Source organism: Spermophilus citellus (assembly GCF_964194105.1).
Source record: "Spermophilus citellus genome assembly, chromosome: 7".
NCBI lineage: Eukaryota > Metazoa > Chordata > Mammalia > Rodentia > Sciuridae > Spermophilus > Spermophilus citellus.
Genome location: NC_138188.1, coordinates 152597710 through 152620401, shown reverse-complemented (window position 1 = coordinate 152620401; position 22692 = coordinate 152597710). Strand labels below are relative to the sequence as shown.

General features: G+C 34.1%; 2 protein-coding genes across 2 annotated transcripts in view; one reads left to right on the top strand and one right to left on the bottom strand.

Annotated features, from left to right (window-relative positions):
* The window catches only part of LOC308653424 (uncharacterized protein), a gene marked incomplete at both ends in the record, with an annotated part of 99173 nt that overhangs the window by 41765 nt on the left and 34716 nt on the right, over positions 1–22692 (bottom strand). The gene's annotated exons all lie outside the window — the stretch shown is intronic.
* LOC308653574 (uncharacterized protein) lies at positions 13964–14173 on the top strand (the record flags this gene model as incomplete). The annotated part of the gene is made up of 1 exon (XM_081302194.1): positions 13964–14173. The coding sequence occupies one exon, from the start codon at positions 13964–13966 to the stop codon at positions 14171–14173; it is 210 nt and encodes a 69-aa protein (XP_081158320.1).

Sequence of the window (22692 nt, the reverse complement as noted above, 5' to 3'; positions counted from 1 at the left end):
TAGTTTGATGTATCCAAACATCAGAAAACCAGAGATAATTTTCTTCTTGAAGTAGACAGTCATCAAATTGAAAAATCAATTTTGTTTATTCCTGTATTTTTCACTATAGGAAGTTCATCAGAGTAGATTATTTCACATTGCTTATAAAGAAATTCCTCTCTAAGTACTTATGTTCACCCCATAAATTATATAGACAATTAATAATACCACTGTTGCAGAGTGCTTACTAACAGGGTAGAAACTCTTCATTCTTCTTTGTATTTATGTACCTCGAAATATGATTTCACAGCCTCTCCTAACAATAAGGAGGCTCTCCATTATTTTGATATTTGCTTGCCTTGAGACTTTTCTTTTTAGCCAACAGAGTATGGTGAAATGGTTCTTATAATCGTCTGAAAAGCACATTATGGTTCTGAATGCCAGGATCCCAAATGATGAAATCCTCAAATATCATATCCCTGAAGTCTAAAATACCCCAAATGACAAAACCAGATGTGTTATTCCCAAATGATTAAAATTCCAAAATGTTGAAATCATGAACACCCAAATGACAAAAACTGAAATTCTCACTTTAAAAGCAATAAAATGATACATAAGAGGAGCAGAAGGCCAAACTCTGAGGAAGAAATTGGTCATGCAACATGAGACAACAGCAACAAAAAAACTTCAGTTTAAAAATTAATCATGTGTCTGCATTGGCGTTCCTTTCTGATCATGGAATTCCAGAACCTTCTAGAGAATTAAAGCCATCATTCCAGAATTAAAGCCATCATTCCAGAAGAAGGTTTGAAAATAATTCTGTTTGTGAAAGGGTAAGAAGACACCCAATGATGTTAATGTTCATCACCCATAGTGTTTCTGTCAAGTTTATTCTCTCCACTTAAACGCATATGGGATGGATTTCCATGCATCCCCAAAAGAACAAAATTATGGCACAGAAGTTGGAAAAATTTATTAGGGAATATTTGCTGTCTGTGTATTTCAAGTCATAGAAGTGTTTCAAAACCAACAGTGTGATGTAGACAATGAATATAAATATATTCTCCTATGAGAGTCATACTCTAAAAGAAAAAAAGTAAAAACAACTATTTCTTGTTATGGAAGATATTAAAATATCATTAATTATTGTGAAAGTTGGCTCTCTCTGCAACCGCTCATAATGCATTCCTATAATATGCTTTTTCATGTCAAAATATATTTTTAGTCTTTTTTTATCTTTTTTTTCTCATTTTTCATTTTAATTTTTCCCTACTATTTAAAATTGTCAGCATTTAGAAAAAAATGTATTTCCTCTTCTCATGATTTCTCAAACTGGATGTAAAAAAATGTGCAAAGACTCTTGAAAGTTTAAACTAATTTTGTGCATGCATTCTTTTGCAAATCTGACTCCATATAGCATATTATCACATTATCAAAACACAAGCATCATGGGTATATGCAAAAATTGTTGAACTTCTTCAATTAGTGATAAGGTATCTACATTTGTGAAAGATAAAATTTCTCAAGAACTTGCCTCTCCGGGAGATTTCATATGTAGTGATAGTTTTTAATCCGTCTCTTCAAAATACTTAGGTTACACATGCATAGTATTTCAGAAGCCCAGTTAAAAATCTGGGAAATGCAATTACCAACCACACTGGTGTGTGTGTTTATACATTTTGCTTTTTGACTTATTTCTTTATGAATATGATTCTTCTGCACATAACAATTGTATACTTCAACTGTTGGATGCGATTGCAAAAAATATATGCTATTATTGACTATTTTATTGTGTAAAGTAGACTACAAAGTGTTCTGTAAAGTCTTGATGTTTTCAAATAGAAATTTCTTTTAAGAATTTAAACAAATGTTTTTAAAGAATTTTAAAGGTTTTTGTTTTGGAAATATATTTTGGGATTATGATGTCTTGGAATTTTAGGCATTAGGAATTTTGATTTTCAGGAACTATCTCATTTGTGATTATGGCCCAAATTTTGAGTGGAAGTGCTAACCTGTGGAGTAGACCTTAAGAAACCTTCAACTTTTGTACTCATGATCTTGGAATCCTATAAGGGCTACCACAAGAATGCTGGCCAAGCTTCCTAGAGAATAAGAGAGCATAAGAAAACTGAGGCATGTCAGCCTATATACAAACAAACCCCATGCCTTTTCCAGAATACCCCTACCTGATCTGCAGCTGATTGGAAATATAAATGCAGTCATTTTTGATGAGATAAATTGCTCAGTTGACCAGGAGACTCATGATAAGCACTAAATAGCTTATATAATTTTGTATTAAGACCTTGAAATTTGCTCAATAAATGACAGGTGTCTACATTGGTGACAGATAAAATTTATCAGAATCTTGACTTTTCAGAAGACTTCATATGTGGTGATGGTGATGAGCCATCACGGTTTTTGATCAATCTCTTCAAAACATTTAGGGACCTGTACAGTATTTCAGATGACTAGTAATATATCTGCACAAACACAATTACCATCCAAAGGGATGGGTGCAGACATTGAAAAGCTTTGAACATTTTAAACTTGAATTTCTTCATTTCCTCTCTGCAGCTAAAATTATATGTATTTCCTCTAAGAATTCTTCTTACTTTCACATGAGAGAGAGTTTTTTACTAAAAATTATAAGGTATCACTCAGCTTCATGAGGCTGTTGACAGAAAAACAGAAAGAAAGAAAGAAAAAAAGGTTTACTTTCCTCTGGCATCAATATTTTCTTTTATGACTCTGTTTTAAATATAGCAGTATTTTTTCTATGATTTCTAAGTTTTATCCAGAAATCAGAGAAATGATAGAAAATGGAAATTATGGAGGATGAAAATGATGTTTCATTTGATTTTTGAAATTGCAATTTCATAAAAGGTACTGTGCCAATACTTTCAAGAAAGGTAACATCATAAGGAATTTATGAGAAGTTTGATGAAGTTTTTTCAACTATGTATAGAGAAGTAATTTTGTTTGACAGGTTTAAATGCACCATCTAATTCCTTTATGGCATACTGAAATTGGGCCTTGGTATGTAGGGCTACCAATGATGGAATAAAAATGCTCTACTTCCCACTGATAATGAATTTATCTTCTGTATTGAGCTTATACTGGCAAGAATTTAAATTTAAACAGCAATATCTGGACAAAAGTATATCATTTGAGCATTGAGGTTCTGGGATATATAAATGTACAAGCATTTTAATAGCCCTGTTTTCTCATATGCTCATAATTTAAAATTTTTTTTAGTTGTAGGTGAACATACCATCTTTATTTTAATTTTATGCAGTGCTGAGGATTGAACCGAGTGCCTCCTATATAAAAGGAAACCACTCTACCACCCCTATATGCTCATAATTTTAAAAGTATGAAAGTAACATAAGATATTATTAACAAATAGTTGTCAGTCTTATTCATTAATTTCTTTCCATTTAATTTACTTACCAATTGTTATTAAAAGTAAAATTAATACACAACTGCTTACTTCTTCCAGGAACTGTCCTAGGTGCTGAACAACCCAAATTCTACCAATAGCATGTGTTCTTAGTATTATTTAGTCTCTATTTTATAAGATACACTATGATTTTTATAGAAAAAAGTTTGAAAATTTTTATTATGCAAGGGGGATATTTAACTTAAAACAGTTAAGTCTTAGACCTGACTTCTTACACTTCACAGCAAAAAATAACTTTTCTTAATTTTATAACTTAGTTTTTAAAATTATAACTTAGTTTTTAAAATTAATTAATATGAACATGCAATTTTCAAGTAATACATTGTTATTACAAAATAATATCTACAACATGGAACGTACTGACATTTCAAAGTTGCAAGCCCTTATCAATTATTTGCTGATATGTTCATGATTTCAAGCAAAGGTCAAAATGACACAATTCTAGATCAAAATAAGACTTAACTGGGCTGATATTGAAATTACATTATTTTTTTTTATTCTTTCTGGAAGTAAGTTGTATTCAATGCAAAAAGAACATCTTTATCTCTGCAAATGATGTCTTTTATATCTGGAAGTATAAAACTCAAAGCCACTATTACCTAAAAAAGCAGGCATCTATTTTTTTATGCCTGATAGGCTCAGATATTAATGGGGTGGTATCTTCTAGAGATTCACAAAAACAAAAATGTTTTGTGGACCCACTTTGTTTGCTAACATCAGACAGGATATATGGTTTAAGTGTTTATGCTAGAGAATAAAAGAGGATCATTCAGTGCAATATGAAGTGGAAAATCCAAATACAAACACAAAGAAACACTGTCCTAAATATTCAAGTTTAGTGTTTAATGAACCAGACAAACAGCCCAATATTGTGGTATAAACAATAGGAGACTGTGAAATAGAGGTATAGATATGATATTTTATATATTATTCAAAAATTTAGCAGAATTTAGCAATTGGAGTAACATTTTGATATGACCAAGGGTGAATAACTGCAGTGATTACAGACTCATCTAAGGCAAGTTTCATTTAGAAGTAACTGTTTTTTTTTTCTTCTGAATTTTAGCATTTTTTTTACCATTTAGGCAAAATTTCTGCTACAGTAATACTCTTATGTACTTGTATGTAACACATATAATAACAAATTTAACCCAAAAAGAACGAAATATTGTCAATACAGGAGCTTTTATTGATTATTGAAATAAAATTAATCTCACATGTTGGATATTAAAAAAATTATATGCAGAGCAATAAGTGTAAAGTAGTAATAAGAGAGAAAAATCCCTTTATAAAGCAACTTTGCAGATAGTTACATCCATTGGAGATGATGAATGTAAAAATTAAACTATTATCTCCTACCCAAGTAGCCTAAGATAAATAATTGCTCTTTTTAAAAGAGATGAATCCTAGCCAGGTATGGTGACACACAGCTGTAATCCCAGCAGTCCGAAAGGCTGAGACAAGAGGATAATGGAGTAAGAGGCCAGCCTCAGCAACTGCAAGGTGCTAAAAAAAACTTATTGAGACCCTATTTCTAAATAAAATACAAAAAAAATTAGAGCTGGGGATATGGCTCAGTGATTGAGTGCCCCTGAGTTCAATCCCTTGTTCCAAAAAAAAAGAAAAAGAAAAAAAAAAGAAAGAAAGAAACCCAGAAATTACAGTCATAAAACACAGGAATTGGCAATTTTGGCATGTCTATAAAAGTCTCTCAGTAGAATCCCTGAGGTGTGAATGCACACTGTTGGAACTGATCTTGCTCTGTGTGAAGAAAAGCATCATTCCACCCAGCGTGTGACTGGGTTGGGTTTTTCACATCGAGATGCAGTAGGCAGAAGCACTTGGATTTCTGCTGCTGGTGATTGACATTGTGATGAACTTTGCTATCCTCCAGGAAGTTGGCATCTCCCCTGGTACTGGAAGCCAGTGCAAAATATTCTACTGGACATTGAGTGAAGTATTCACATAAGGCAGCTGAGAAGGGCACAGGGAGGCCAAAAGTACATGTGTGAGTTTTGTTCGGAGCACAACTGGATGAAGTGGGTGTCTGTCGCAACCAGAATTCTTCTCATGAAGCAAAGAAATCAGATTCTCTCCTAAGAGAGGCCATGAATCAGGTTAGAGCATAAGATAAACATTTACATTCTTTGTTTGAAGTGCTTCTTACTGACATTGGCTGGAAAGTAGATGGAGAAGCAAAAGAGAATGGTTTCAGGAAAACTGAAGGAGGCAAACTGAACAATTTGTCTAATTGACTGAAAGCTGGTTACACAGTAATATTAAATGGGATCATTTGACAAATGGGATAAACAGGGCTGCATTAATGAATTCATTGGTTATGAATTAAATAACTTTATTCTATTTTAAAAGTTGATTTTAAGTGAATTTGAATATAAATGCTTTCAAAATAAAAATATAATAATTGTTTGAGATAGATGTTTAACCTAATTTAAATATTTCATAATGCATTCTTTATTGAAATATCACATGGTACTCAATCCCATTTATACATACAATTTTTATGTTTTTACAAATAAATTAAATACAGAAAATAAAGGATTTTAATCTATGTTAATTGAGTAGTCAAACAATTCTTCAAACAATACTCCACACAATTCCCTTGACCTCAGTCTATTCACAATTGCAGGGTAGTTAGGCAAGGGACTGAGAGATAGTTCCTTCTTTTCTCTGACATTAAAGACATATTCCATTCTGAATATCCCACAGAGGATACAGAAAGAAGCAACCAATACCCTCTGGGTAAATTAAAATAATTTTTACATCAAGAATGTGGAGCAAACTTATGTCCTTACTTTCTCACATTCTGCTAAAGTAAAATAAAATTTCAGGAAGATGTTTTTCACCATTATTCATAATCATTGATTGATTTCAAAACATTAGTCAGCGACTCTTCTAGCTACAGTGCTATGATCTGATTCCTTACCAATGATAGTGCATGGAATAGTATTTTATAAGAGAATTCATTGCTTGAGAATGTGTCAGTAAATAAGGGTCTTTGAGAAAAATACACCATCCCAGAGAAAAAATAGAAAGAGAATGTTTTGAATCAATTGTTAATACAATGAAATAGGACTTCCTCAAATGTGGAATAAATGTATCTCTTAACTTAGGCTGTTGAAAGTTTTTCAAATTATATGTATATCTTTTGAAAACCCTGTATTGCTTCCACTTGCTTGTGTTGGCATCTGATCCATGCAGTAGTTCAGAGACCCTGTTATTGACTGTCACCTGAGGGATGAAGATTCTTATCCTTCATTATATTGGTTTGGGGAAGAAAACAAGAGAAAGTGATAAAATCAGTTTTGTTTTCTTCAGATGAGAATTTGATAGAATATATGTACATGTATATATACACACACATACATATGTGTGTGTGTGTGTGTGTGTGTGTGTGTATATATATATATATATATATATATATAAACTAGTGATTCAGCTTGCTTGCTGCAGCATTCACATTTTGCCAAGAGGAGAAGCAGGGGGCTTTCTTTGGTCCACCTCATCACTAACATGATCATAGACTCTCCAAGTACAGGTATCACATTCAGGGTATATGTTGTCTTCCTTTGCCATTTGTGTTTGTCAGTTTTCTGAGGTTGTGACAAAATACTTGAGAAAAATTAACTTAAAGAAGAAAATAAATATTGGGATTCTTGGTTTCACAGAAGAGAGTAACAGAACTAAGCTGCTGACCTTATGGCAGAAAGGAAGGAGGTGGCGAGGGGCCAGGGGAATGATATACTGCCAGTGACCTACGTCCTCCAGCTAGGGCCGAACTTTTGCAGTTTGCACCACCTCCCAATAATGCCAATGAATTATGAATCCATGAGTAGATTGACCCGTTGATGGGGTCAGAGCTCTCATGATAAAATCACCTTTCAGAAGCTCCACCTCTGAAGACTGCTGTATTGGGGACCAAGTCTTCAACACATGAGCCTTTGTGGACATTGCGTATACAAACCATGTGCTACTGAATTGTGAGGAGCAGCAGGAGTTGGGAGGCAGACAAATCACATATGCCTATCTGAAGACACAGCTCTGAAGCAAGAAACCTGACCCGGGCTTTAGGCAAACAGATAAAAGCAGACCCGTCTAGCATATGTTAACAAGAAATGGCACTTTTATTGTGTGAACTGTCATTTAAATTGTTCAAGTGAATAGTAGCATTATCTGTAAATATGCATTAAAACACAGTATTCATACACATGTTGTTATTAAGGGCTGATGGTCATATCCTTATCTCCGTAATAACACAATCTGTGATCAAGTTTATGTTTCATGAATGGTGAAGCAATGTTCTAGAAAGCACTTGGATCCCTTAAGACTACAGCCAGCTATAGATGAATTAATTCTAGATTTTCTTTAAGTGAAAGGGAAAGATTTTTAATATGTATACTATTTCTGTCGCTTGCTAGTCATCTAACTTCTAAACAATTCATCACCATAAAAAGGATATAAGAAAATTTACTAGGAGTGTAAATTTTGACTGTTTCTACTTAAAAGTTAAATATAACCCTGAGAATAATTGCAGTAAAGATAAGCAAAAGGAAAGCCACAGGCCAGATTTTTCGCCTTGTTTATTTTTTTTTTTAAAGAGAGAGTGAGAGAGGAGAGAATTTTTAATATTTATTTTTTAGTTCTCGGCGGACACAACATCTTTGTTGGTATGTGGTGCTGAGGTTCGAACCCGGGCCGCACACACGCCGGGCGAGCCCGCTACCGCTTGAGCCACATCCCCAGCCCTCGCCTTGTTTAAAGTCAATCATTCTGTAGAGATTGATTGCTTCAGCAAGTGAATTCTAAAGTGATATTAGTCACTGTAGTTCTTATGTTTGACATAATGATAGCTAAGTTACAATTACACTTTAAAACACATGTTAGAATATGCACCTAATACTTAAAGTATACTTCTTAAAACCAATGGGCAAATTACTTGCTTCAGTGATATTACACAACATGATGACTAAACTTAATGATAATGTATATATTTTAAAAAGAATAAATTTTATTTTCATTTATTTATTTATTTGAGAGAGAGAGAGAGAGAGAGAGAGAGAATGAGAATGTTTTTTAATATTTATTTTTTAGTTTTCAGCGGTGCTGAGGATTGATCCCTGGCCGCATGCATGCCAGGCGAGCACGCTACCGCTTGAGCCACATCCCCAGCCCAAAGAATAAACTTTAAGTCCTCTCATTCCAAAGATACAATAAACAGTAGAAATAATAGATATGTTAAGTAGCCTGGCTGCATTTTACAATGGTATACACATTATATTTTACCCCACAAATATATAAATTCTTATTTTTTAATTAAAATGAAATTTACAAAAAACAACTGAAACAAGAAAACTCAACACAGAACTAAAAAGCCAGTAGTTACTCTGTATTTAAATAACTGATCATTTTATGAATACTCAAGAATGATCTACTTATAGTTTTTTATAGGGTGGGTTGTGTAAGAGTAGTGATTCTGAAACTTTTTGGTAATAAAAATTACTAAGGATCCAAAAAGCTATTAAAATTTTATATTTTGTATACTGATATTTAGCTGTTAAAAGTTTAAACTGGTTAAAGTATTTATAAATTCATCAAAGTTATCATCATAATTCTATTGCATGTTGACATACATATCACATTTTTTAGAAAAAATTGTTTTTAAACAAAAAGATTATTAAGACTGCTGGCATATTTTACATTTTTCTCATTACTTTTAAGGTCTGGCTTAATGAAGGGAAGCTTTAGATATCTGCTTTTACTTTCAATGTGCCGTAATATTGCAAATCATACATTATATTTATCTGAAAATCTCCAGTGTACATTCATGAATATATGAGAATTAAAAAGAAAAATAACTTATGAAAATGATTTTCACCTTCCAGAATCCTTGAAAAAGTCTTTGGTGTCCCAGACTGTTCCTTGAGAAACCTTGATGTGAGCAGTGGTTTTTGAACCTTTTGGCTAACAAATTCATTCTGGTGAATATATTGAGTTTGCATTCTGAATTTGAATTATCAATTTATTTTTGAATTTTTACACATATTATTTATCATTAATTATGAATAATCATGAAATATAAAATATGTGAATTTATAATAGAAAGAACTTATAATACATAAGCTTAAATATTTTAATAAATTTTATTTAAATATTTATAACACATAAGTTTGAGGTTCTAGTTCTAAATGCAATTCATTATAGGTATTGAGAAAATATATTGTTTGTTACCTTCACTGAATCATGATACTAATTTTTAATTATTGAATTTAATCACACAATAATTTAATTGTGTAATATATTTTTAAAATTTGGCTGATGAATGTACATCTTCCTTGATATCCAAAGATCATTTTTACAAATTAATTGAGAGGTTTTGTTTCTATTCAAGTAGGGAAAAACATTAAAAATCTTTACTTAGAAAAATTGAGAACAGAATGGAATATTCTATTTTCACATTTAAATATTATACAAACATTAGAGCTTTATAGATGATAAGTGTATGAAAATTCCAGGAACATTGCAATGGAAGCAATTTTGAAATTTTGAATATCTACTTACAAAATGCAACAGCATGCTGGTTTACTTAAGAACTGGTTCATGGGTAAGTGAATTAATGAATGAATACATAAAATGGACTTCATAATCAAAATGATAAATACACTGAAAAGACATTCATGTTCCATTCAGCTGGACAGGGTGAATATGAATGATATCAGGCTTGAATTCTTTTGCTTGTCAATTAAAGAGAAGGTGGCAAAATTACATGAGGAGGAGGAAGTAATCAATTATAGCTAGATGGTAGCTCAGCTTCTAATAGCATGCAATGTACAAAAAGGAAGTAGAAATTTAGAGAAAATGGTGGAATAAATAGTGTCAGTGCCTTGGGATCGTAATCACACATAGGCTTCCATCTTATAATCAATCATCCATATGCAAAATTAGAAAATAAAATCACATATATGCAAATGGATTAAATTCATTTGAAAGAATTTAGAGATCAAATAGAAAATTCTGTTACAGATATTCTGTTAACAGATATTCTTTATCTATTTGCAAATTACAATCACAGAAAGTTAGTGTCTGCAGATCTTTCTTGATAGCCTAGATTTAGGAGCTTGTCATTTTGAAGTGACAGAGTAAGATGAACAAGATGAGAAACATTATCTATGTTTTACAGTTGAAGAAATCCAGTGGACTAGGAGCTCTAAAATTTTTCAGTAGAATCCTTATGACCCATATCTTCCAAAGCATGATGGGTGGCAATAGCCATATTAGTAACCTCCATAGCTACCATAGCCACAGCCTGAGTCATAGCTAGGCTCAGCAAACTCTGGTCCCTACAGTTGTTGTATGTTATGGTTGTGAGATGAGATGCTCCCTAAAAAACTCATGTGTCAGGAAATGCAGGACTGTTCAGAGGTAAAGTAATTAGATTATAAGAGCTGTAGCATAATCAGTGGATTAGTTCACTTGAAGGATTAATGATTTGAATTGGTAATAGTTGGCAGGTGGCAAGAGGCTGAGGGACAGAGTTCCATGGGGGTATGTTCTTGGGATTATATTTTGTCCGGGACTGCTTGCTCTGATCTTGTCTCTGTCTGCTTCCTGGCCGCCATGGGCTAAGCAGCTTTCCTATGCCATATGCTGTTGCCCTGATGCTCACCAATCATCTCAAGTCCAGGGCAATGGAGTAGGCTGACTATAGGCAAAAACCTCTGAAACCATGAGACCCCAATAAATCTTTCCTCCTCTAAGTTGTTCTTGTTGGGTATTTAAGTCAAAGTGATGCAAAGCTGAGGAACACACAGGCATAGGTCATGGTGTCAAGTGTGGATAGTTCAGATGTGGAAGAGGGAGGGAATTTTCTGATGGCTATCTTCACATTATCTTTTACATTTTTTCAGTAGTAGGTATGGTGAATTACATGCAATGTTGCCTCACTAGAAATTGTTTTACATAAACCATAAATAGCACCAATAGCAAAACTCTCAAAGATCTCTTATTTTGTTAGCATAGTGAAGACTTGTAGTCAAAATTCCTCTATGATTAAGTCAAGATTTTCATTATCACATTATATAAATTAAATGCAGTTTTTGACCTATTTTTTTTCTGTTTTTGGTGGGGAGGTGCTGGGGATTGAACTCGGGGGAACTTTGTTACTGAGCCACATCCCCAACCCTATTTTGTATTTTATTTAGAGACAGGGTCTCACTGAGTTGCTTAATGCCTTGCTTTTGCTGAGGCTGGCTTTGAACACATGATCCTCCTGCCTCAGCCTCCTGAGTCACTGGGATTACAGGCATGTACCATTATGCCCAGCTTGACCCAGTTTTAAAGTCCTTCCTCACCGAAATTTTAAATTTATATTCCATGATGAGATTCTATGAAGTCACAGAAACTATGCAAACAACAAATGATTCAAATTGTATTGAGCTTATTAAGAGTTTCAAATTCCTCTGGTCAGCTGCAGGTGAGAAAGACATTCTGTGTGAGGTTGGGTTTTACTTAAAATATGAGATCAACGTTGCCCAATATCCTTATAAATATAATTCATTTCACCTTATATACATGACTCAAGTAACGTCTTTACAAAATACAACATTAAAAATGCACAAGTATATTTTATCAGCATCACATCAACTTCTATATCAATTAACCAATTATCTATTCTTATCTTTTCCAGGTAAACTCAGCAAAACTGAGACTTTGTAGCTTTTGTGAAAGCACAATTACATTTAAGATTCCACCAACCTCTCTTTCTCCTGAGGCAAACCTCAATGTACAGTGGTATGGTGTTGGTGGGGAGGGACCACCTCCCCCTGTCCTCTGCTGACATCTGATTATGGCAGTGCACATTACCGTTTCCAACTGTCATAACCAGTGGATCCACTACCCAACATTCAGTGCTTTATCCTTTGGCTCTGGAGCTAGAAGAGTCTGGTTGTGGGAGGAAAATCAGTGAGTCTGCATTTAGGTCTCCATGGGTGGACCTGGATTTAATCATTGCATATCTTCCTGCTTATGCTATATCTGTTGGGGAACTCATTGAAAAGGAGTGTGCCTTTTTCTGCTGTTAGAGACTTAGACTTATTGCAGGGTTTCTTCTCCTTTTGGCTGTGATGGCACCATGTCCTAAAGGAAGATTGCACTGTGTCTGTGTTTGTTAAACTCATCAACACTCCACTAAGCTATATCCATGAAAAAAGATATGGTATGAAAAATATTATAATAACAAACTTTATCCTGGTTTCGACTGCATGCTAGATACTGTTCTAAGTGTTTGACATGGACTAATTTGATTCTTAAAATTGCCTTATGAGGTAGGGTATTTTTACAGTCTCATCTACAGATGGGGTATCTGGAGCACACAATGATGGTGGTTACACAGCTATCAGTGATAAAATTAAAATTTAAACCACAGAGCTTACTCCAAATGTATAGCTCTATTATGCTCTACTGGTTTATATGAAGTCGTTGTGCTAAGAACATCGGTTCGGAGGGTGAGTTTCTTTAACCATTGAATTCATTTCTGAGTTAATATTGCATAAGTAAACAAAACTACTTGCTAACAGTAATATTTCTCTTATACTCTGAGAACTTATTGAGAACTCCTTGTTGGTAAAAATCTACTAGGTTTAATGAAAAGGCATTTGTACCATTTTTATTGTTACACGTAAAGAAAATGCCTGTACTCATCTTTGAGTCAGAACACAAGTATAAAAAATGTCTTAAAATTTAAAGGAAACTTTTTCATGAAAATGGAGTTCTATATTAAAAAAAAAGTGAAATCTCAACATTTTCATTTTCTCTTATGGCTTCAGGATATGAACTTGAAGCCAAGGGGAAATATTTGGTGCTTTTAAAACAGTTATAAAAGAAAATATTGATGCAAATGAGAAAGAATAGTTTTCTCTAGTCTGGTGCTTCAAAATTTCAAACTATTGGACTGAGACTGAGTGATCCTTTATGGACTTTAGTAATAAAATATTTCTCATGTAAAATGAAGAAAATCTCCAATGTGGGGAAATGGGTTTGGAGCACCAGGGCACAGAGGAAGATGCTCAAGCTTAAGGGTAATTATCATCGCTTACTGGATGTCAGCAAAAACACAGTGAAATTATTAGCTGTGCCTGGATCAAGTCAGCGTTTACCTATTAAAAATGCTGTTTCTTGCTTTAAAATCTGATTATAACAAAGATATTTTAAATATCTTGTGTGGGTAGGGTTTTGAATATGAGAAATTGAATGACATTTATGACCAACAAGTGGATTAGATGTGGCTAAACAACAGGAAATTTTCTTAATGCCTCGATGCCAGGTTTTAAAAATGAGTCAACAAATTTTTCAGATTGCTTCTGCAAAGAAGCCAATGGTGTGAGGTGTGTGATGGGTTCTGCCCACACTGAGGGCATATAAAAGGTCCTCTTCAGGTAGAATTGTACAGACTCAAGTCACCTATATTCCTTCTTTACCCAAGGACAACCTCTCTACTCAACAGCCTACACGATGTGTGGTAGCTACTGTGGAAACTACTATGGCGGCTGTGGCGGTCTGGGCTATGGCTATGGAGGCCTAGCTTATGGTTATGGAGGCCTGGGCTGTGGCTATGGAGGCCTGGGCTATAGCTATGGCTGTGGCATCCGCAGACTGGGCTGTGGCTATGGCTGTGGCTATGGATGTGGCTCTGGCTGCGGCTCTGGCTTTGGATACTACTAAGCAGGACCTCATGGGAGATGCTCACCCTCTCCACCTGTGACATCAGGATTCATTGATTCCAAACTCCACATGTTCGAGTCTCACACTTGGATGATGATGATTCTGCCAAGGGAGCCAGTTGTTGGCCTATATGGAAACTACCATTTCCCTGAGTTTACCTCCAGAAGTGGGTCAATGTCTCATGAAATTCTCATGAGACCTCACAGTTGTGCTCTCATCAGACATTGGTGTCAGAGCAACTGCCTTGATGACTTTCAAAATGGAGGTTTTTCTCTGTTGTCCTAATAAACTTGCTTAACCTATAAGAGATATCTTGTCAGTCATTTGGTATCCAAAATTACTTGCAGTTTTTCATTTAGGCTTGTGAGAAAGAGAAGAATTAACATTCTTTGGTAGATAATCTTTCTTCCTCTTTCTAGATTGGTTTCTTGATAATTTCAAAGATCACCTAAGTTAGGTTTGTTTTGTTTTTGTTGTTGTGTTTTGGTAAACTCACTTTTCTCTTCTCCTTTTGAGGTAATAATGCATTTAGTTCTGGGTAATTCTCAACACTGAATCAAGTGTTATTAAAATGCTATTTTATGCATTGCCTAGAATAAAGTACATAGTAATAAAAACAATTTTCTCAACTTTCAATAAACATAAACATATCTTAAAATTAATGCTCTTCCCATATCCTCCATACTTTTTTAATTGGAGATGTAAACTAAATAAAAGTCTTATAAGCTAATTCAATTTAATAAATAAAAAATGCATTTCGCCTTAATGGTAGGCAATCATATTTAGTTAAAATGCAGTTTCAGGAATAGACTAAGTTGTTTCAAGATCTTATAAGTTTCCAGTTCAAGATGTTGGATGGGACTGTGTTCATATCCAGGCTTCGTTAGGGAAGGATCCAGTTTCAAGCTCATGTATTTGTTGGAAGAATTCACTTACTTGCAGAGGTGGGCTTGACAGGCTTATTTCCTTGTTGACAGTTAACTGAGTCCCTTGCAGGCTGTCTTTTGGAAGCCACTCTCAGCAGAAGAAGGTGCTCAGTAGGTTCCCAAACATAGCTGTTAGTTTTTTTTTTCAAATTATTTTATTGTTGGTTGTTCAAAATATTACATAGTTCTTAATATACCATATTTCACAGTTTGATTCAAGTGGGTTATGAACTCCCATTTTTACCCCGTATACAGATTGCTGTGTCACATCAGTTACATTTCCATTGATTTACAAATTGCCTTTCTAGTGACTGATGTATTCTGCTGTCTATCCCATTCTCCACTGTCCCCCCTCCCCTCCCCTCCCCTCCCCTCCCCTTCTCTCTCTCCATCCCCTCTACTATAAATCGTTTCTTCCACTTATATAATTTTTCTCCTACTCCTCCTTTCCTCTTATATGTAATTGTGTATAACCCTGAGGCTCACCTTCCAATTCCATGCAATTTCCCTTAACTCTCACTTTCCCTCCCGCCTATCATCCCTGTTTAATGTTAATCTTCTTCTCCAGCTCTTCGTCTCTACCCTGTCCTTGGTTACTCCCCTTACAAGAGCATGCTACAGGGACACTGCTATATCGATGTTCATAGCAGCACAATTCACGATAGCAAGATTGTGGAACCAACCTAGAAGCCCTTCAATAGATGAATGGATTAAAAAAATGTGGCATTTATACACAATGGAGTATTACTCTGCAATAAGAAATGACAAAATCATAGAATTTGGAGGGAAATGGATGGCATTAGAGCAGATTATGCTAAGTGAAGCTAGCCAATCCTTAGCTGTTAGTTTTCTCAAAGCCAGGAAGGCAGAAAAGTTGATCCATCAAGAAGAGTACTACACCTAAAGTAACCTAATTATCCATGCTTGCCCTACTCATGCGGTTAGAAGCAAGTCATGTGTCTCGCTGACTCTCACAGGGAAGGTCTTACACAAGGGCACCAACCTCAAGAGGCAGGAATCAAGGGGGGAACATGTTGAGAAACTGCCTATCTCCAATTATGTGTGATTTGTCCCTCAGAATAGGGGTTAGAAAGTGGTTCTTCATTTTCAGTGTTCTTAACAATTTACAGAATAAATATTGGTATTATCTAGTCTTTGAAGATACGGTAAAATTCTTCTGAGAAATTATCGGGGCCTATAAATACTTGGTGATTTTTTCCATTACTTCCAAGGAAATTGATCTCTAAATCCAGTGATTTAGATTAGATATAATTGATTTCTAAATCTAATGGCTCATTTTGGTAATTTCTTTCCATAGGAAATTATCTATTTCATCTTTATAAATTTAAAATACATAGAGTCTGCAAAGTAGTCCCATGATATGTCATATTTCTTCAATTTCAATTTTTATTTCCTCCTTGTTTGTTATGCTGTGTATGGTTTCTTTTATCTTGATTAAGCAAGTAATCTGTACCTCTGTTTCTTTCACATAATAGTATTTTGTCTTATTATTGAAATCTGCCTTTTATTCTGTTCTCTACTTGGCTTGTTTTTACTTTCCTATTCATATGTGTATATATATACATGTATATATATATATATATATATATATATATATATTCTTAAAGATTTTTATGTTTTTTTCAGCATAAATATCATGCATATGTATTTTGTAATTTGTGCAGCTTTTGCTTTGAAATTTGAGTCAAATTGAAAGTGTTTCAGTTAATATAAATTAAGCCTATTCATATATATGGATGTGACTGACATTTATGATAATCTTTTTTAAATCTTTTATTGATTTTATTTTTTTTAAATACACGATGGCAGTGGAATGCATTACAATTCTTATTACACATATATACCACAATTTTTCACATCTCTGTTTGTATATAAAGAATATTGACACCCAATTCAAGTCTTCATATACGTACTTTGTATAATGATGTCCATCACATTCCACCATTCTTGTTAATCCCCTGCCCCCTCCTTTTCCCTCCCACCCCTCTTCCCATGCTCTCCCTCCTCCCCCATAATGAGTCATCCTCCTTATATCAGAGAAAACATTAGGCATTTGTTTTTTGGAGATTGGCTAACTTCACTTAACATTATCTTCTGCCATGATTTTGTTCTTTTTTAATGCTGAGTAAAATTTCATTGTGTATATATGCCCCCCCCCACTTTTTATCCATTCATCCACTGAGGGACATCTAGTTTGACTCAACAGTTTAGCTATTGTGAATTGTGCTGCTATAATCATTGATGTGGCTGCTCCCTGTGGTATGCTGTTTTTAAGTCCTTTGGGTATTGTCCGAGGAGAGGAATAGCTGGGTCAAATGGTATAGTTCCATTCCCAGATTTCCAAGGAATTTCCATACTGCTTTCCATATTGGCTGCACCAATTTGCAGCCCACCATCAATGTATGAGTGTATCTTTTCCCTCGCCAACACTAATCTTCATCATGTGGGATTAGGCCCCAACTTCCTTATTAAGACTCCTATAGTGTAAGAATTAAAACCAAGAATCAATAAATGGGATGGAACCAAATTAAAAAGTTTCTTCTCAGCAAAAGAAACAATCTATGAGGTGAACAGATAGCCTACATCCTAGGAGCAAATTTTTACCCCTTATACATCAGATAGAGCACTAATCTCTAGATTATATATAAAGAACTCAAAAAGCTAAACACAGAAAAAACAAATAACCCAATCAACAAATGGGCCAAATACCTGAACAGACACTTATCATAAGAGGATATAGAATCAATCAACAAATATATGAAAAAATGCTCATCATCTCTAGCAATAAGAGAAATGCAAATCAAAACTACTCTAAGATATCATCTCACTCCAGTCAGAATGTATGACAATAATCTTTATGTCTTTTATTAAATAGTTTAGGGTTTGTTTTTGTTTTCATATAATGATTTTGAGTTCTCCTGTTTTAATGTTAATTTTCCAGGGGAAATTATTCTCAGTTGGTATCATTGATTTCATTTACAGACATTTTGCAATAAATCTGTGTGCCAACTGTTAATCTGTGTCTTGTTATTTATTTTTGGTAGTAGTACAATTTACATGATTTCTAACTTAATGAAACACTTCCACCAATACAATAAATTTCACTTTTGTTAACATTTTCTGTTTTGTTTCTGATGATACAAGTTGGATACCTTCAAATTTGTTTTAACTTTGTTTTGGGTGGATCCTAATTTTTCAATTTACTTATTTATCCTTCACTACCCAACTTCTAAATACTGCTCCTCCCATCTCTTTATATGTTTCTTCCTAAGAAGTTATGAGTTTTGCTGGGTGATGGTGCATGCCTGCAATTACAGCGATTCCAGATGCTGAGGTAGGAGGATTGCAAGTTCCAGGCCAGCTCCACAAATTAGTGAGGTTCTAAGCAACTTAGGGAGAACTTGCCTCAAAAAAAAAAAAGACAAAGGCTGGGATATGGCCCAGTGTATAAGCACCCCTGAATCCAATCTCTGATACCAAAAGAACCCCCAACCTCCCCAAAAGTAAGTTATGAGTTTTGCCAACTGCTCCTACAAACCATGCATAGTTTTCAACTCCTTCCCTGATGTTTATTTGCTTATCTACCACAATCCCTTCTCTTTGCTTTTCCTTCTTCTCTTATCCTCCTTCTCTTCTTCCCATCTTTCCCTTATGAATTTTATATGCAGAATGAGTTATCCTTTTGGGTAGGTTTTCTAGATGGACATCTAGCCTTATTTCTTACCATTCTACTGTCTTCCTGAAATTTTTTCTGTCTGCTTTTGTTTATCACAAAGCTTAGCAGCAGGACAAGGATGGAGTAAAAGAGAGTTTATGTATTAGGATTTATTTTAATTTGTTTTGTTAAAATTAGTCATACTTTGATTTTCATTTTTGCTGAGGGTGTCATTTTTCATATAGCTTTTGTGTTCCTTTGTTGTGAGTTGAATTGTATTGCCCCCCAAAACATATTGAAATCCTTACCCTTAAGATTTACAAATGTTTTCTTATCTAGAAATAAGGTCTTTGCAAATGCAATCAAGTTAAAATGAGGTCAGATAGAGGGGTTGATCAAATCCAGTGAGTGGTGTTCTCTTAAAAGGCTATATGAAGACACAGGAACACAGAGACTCTCACAGAAAATGCCATATAAAGACAGAATAAGAAATTGCAATTATATTGCCACAAGTTATATTGCCAAGGAGCATCAAAGATTGCTAGTAACTTCAGGATGCCTGAAGAAATAATGAATGATTTCTTTCTGGAGCTTCTGAGGGAATATATCCCTCTGATATCTAGATTTCAGGCTTCTAGCCTCCAAAATTGCAAGATAAAACTTTGTATTATTTAAGACCTATTATTTGTAGTAATTTGTTACTGGAACCTAAGAAACAAATGTGCCCTTATTGCTATTCATCATTCTTTTGGAAGAAAGGTCTTTGGAAGACTGTTTTTAAAAAGCATGATTGCCATTTACTACTTTGAACATATTCATAATGACTTCATTGAACTATGTGTCTGATAAGTCTGACATAAGAATTTTGTTAAAAGTTCACTTTTTATATGCTGATGGCATTATATATATATAAACCACATCTTTGTTTTTCTTGTATATCTCATAATAACATTGAAACTGGAACTTTTAGTTTGTATTCTGTGGCTACTCTGGATACGCTTCTCGGTTTTTTATTTGTTTAGTGACTTGGCTTAACTAAATGTTAATGAATTCTCTTTTCTCCTGCCGAAAAGTCTTCAATGTCTACAATGTCTACAGAAGGTGTAGTCTATGACATGTGCAGTGTCATCCTGAGATTTTATTTTAATTTTCTTAAATCTTCCTTTTCTTGATTCTTCTGTTAAATATTTGGTCTTTCTTTCTATCACTTTCAACTGTTAAGTTCACTAATTTTAGGTGATTATGACATGATTTTAAAAAATATGTTTGGAAATAAATGGCTTCACAGATTTAATTATTTTTTAACTCTTTACTTCAAGTATATGATACATTTTTATTATTAACTAAAGTCACTTTGTTATCACTACATCACCAGAAATTATTGATGCTATAAGTGAGCATTTGTACATTTGAGCAATGTCTTGCCATTTTCCTTAATTCTCAATTCCTGGTAACCACTATTCTACTATCTGAGTTTGTTAAAAAATTATATCTTAAGTATTTTTAACACATACACACACACATACACACACAGAGAGTCAACTGTTTGTGTTGATTGTATGTTAATGAGCTACACACACCAACTTCACCAATTTATGTTGTATACCTTAAATACATGCACTTATTTGTCAATTATAGCTAAATAAAGCTTTAATATTAACAAATCAATTTAGCATCCTTAGCAGGTATAACTTTTGAGGCCAGACTTAATTTGTTCTGAGCTCATAGGAGCTGTTCTTTGTTGTCTCATCTCTTATTTCTCTCTGATAAACTAACTGTCCTATGGCTTAACTGGTTGCTTTCATGGAGAAACCAGGTTTCTCTTAATTGCTTATCACCAACATCTGAATTGTTTTAGGTATACCCTTAAGGTTGAATATCCTACACATATTATAAATAGACTAGTTAAGTTGAGGAGATATTAAGAGTTCTATGTTCTTTTGGACTAGATAACTTAGAAAAATAAATGTATATGAAATTTCTACAGGTTTTCAAAAGAAATCATCCTTAATTAAAAATGAATTGTGACATATACCTAAATAATACTGGCTAAGACAGTTTACCTGAATAATACTAAAAACTTCAAAGAAGTGTTTGCTAAATTGATAAAAATTCTAGGTCATTTCAATAAATCATGTTCAGATAATGTGTGATAAGTCTAAGATACAGCAGTCACTGTGTGTTTGAGTAGACATCATTATCACAAATAGTGTTGGAGGAAAACATAGTTCCTCCTAAGAGAACGATCTTTAGTTATTAAGGGAAGCCAGAAGACCAGTGTCTTCCTTGGCTGCCTGGCTGGTAACAGGTCATCTGTACCCACCAAACACCCCCATAGCCATAGCCTAGGCCACCCCAGTAGATTCTGTAGAAGTTCATTGTGTCAGGAGTGGAAGGCTCCACTGTACAGCAGGGGCAGATTCCAAAGTTTTAAGTTCCTAATCTGCGCAGAGCTTTGTAAACCAGCTAAGTATTATATGGTGAAAACCACATGCTCTGTTGGATTCACATTCCAAAGAAATTGGCATTGAAGTCATCTAAAATATTTCTCATAACTACTACATCCAAGACACTCATCAGTGTGTGTCGGGATGCTTGTGATAGAATCACATGCCTTTAACAAGAGATTTTTCTCATACTTTGATGACTTGTTTATTTCCAAAACCAAATATAAACTAATTACCAGCTATCCATAGATCATATAACCCAAAGAGATTATTCCTATTAAAAATTCTAGTTTTATTTAATAATATCCTCCTTCCTGTTTGCAAATATGATGTGGTGAGAGCAAAAGTGTGGTTTCAAAATGGTGAGGAATGATGCATATATTAAAGAGAAGACAGGGTGGCAGGATTCACTTTTGAAAATTGAATAGTGAAGTATTTCATTTGTTTTTAGTGTGTAGAACAATATTGTGCATTTTGACATGTACTTCTCACACATGAACTTTCAGTTTATTTAAGACCTAAAGTCATGGCAGAGACCCTGTTTACTTCTATTTACCCTAAATATATAGAAAGAGACTGGTTTATTCTATTAGGAATCATGACTAAAATTGACTACAGAATCTCTCAAATATTTGCTAAAATCATGTGTCCACTGCTATGGAGCACTGAAAAAGTCATCTCTCTTCTGATATTCTTCCTCAAATGTACAACCTTAATCAACTTAAAAAGAAAACTTCAAACAAATACAAACTGGAGAATATTCTAAAAACTATGACTATTTAAACTTTTCAAGGCCATGAGAGTAAAGAAAATTCTGGGGAACTCTCCCCAAGTGAAGAGTAAGGGGATATGACATGCAAACTCAGTGTGAATTTCACCCTAAACAGAAGGAAAAGACACTAGAAGAATACAAGGAGTGAAATAACATATTATTTGGGGTTATTCAGCAAAGTTAAATTTTTCTGGTTGATTATTATACTATGGTTGTGAAAGATGTTAACATTAGAAGATGTTGAGTGATATATATTGTGCATGTTCATATTATGTATAGTAACATTGGACATAAAATTGAGATTAACTTTTGGGAAAAGGGTACCAAAGTGATCCATCTGAACAGAGTTTACATAAAGACTAGAGACTATTGGAGGAGCCAGCATCCAGATGGGCACTCCTAAATTTGGGAGGAAATATGAAGAGATAAAAATAAAGGATGCTTCAAAGGAGCAGCTGGTGAGGTTGAATTAAATCAAATGCCCATGGTAGGATGAGGGTATAGCTTGGAGTGTCTTTCATGAATGAAAGAAGGGTTTGTTGAACCTGAATGTTGCTCAGAGTCTGAGGACGACAATGATTCAACGTCTGGATTTTGCAGGACTTAGAATTTGATGATCCCTAAAAAGATGTTTCAGTTGAGTACTAGGGACCAAAGACCAAAAAGTATGAGCAGAGTAATACAGCAATGTTAGTATG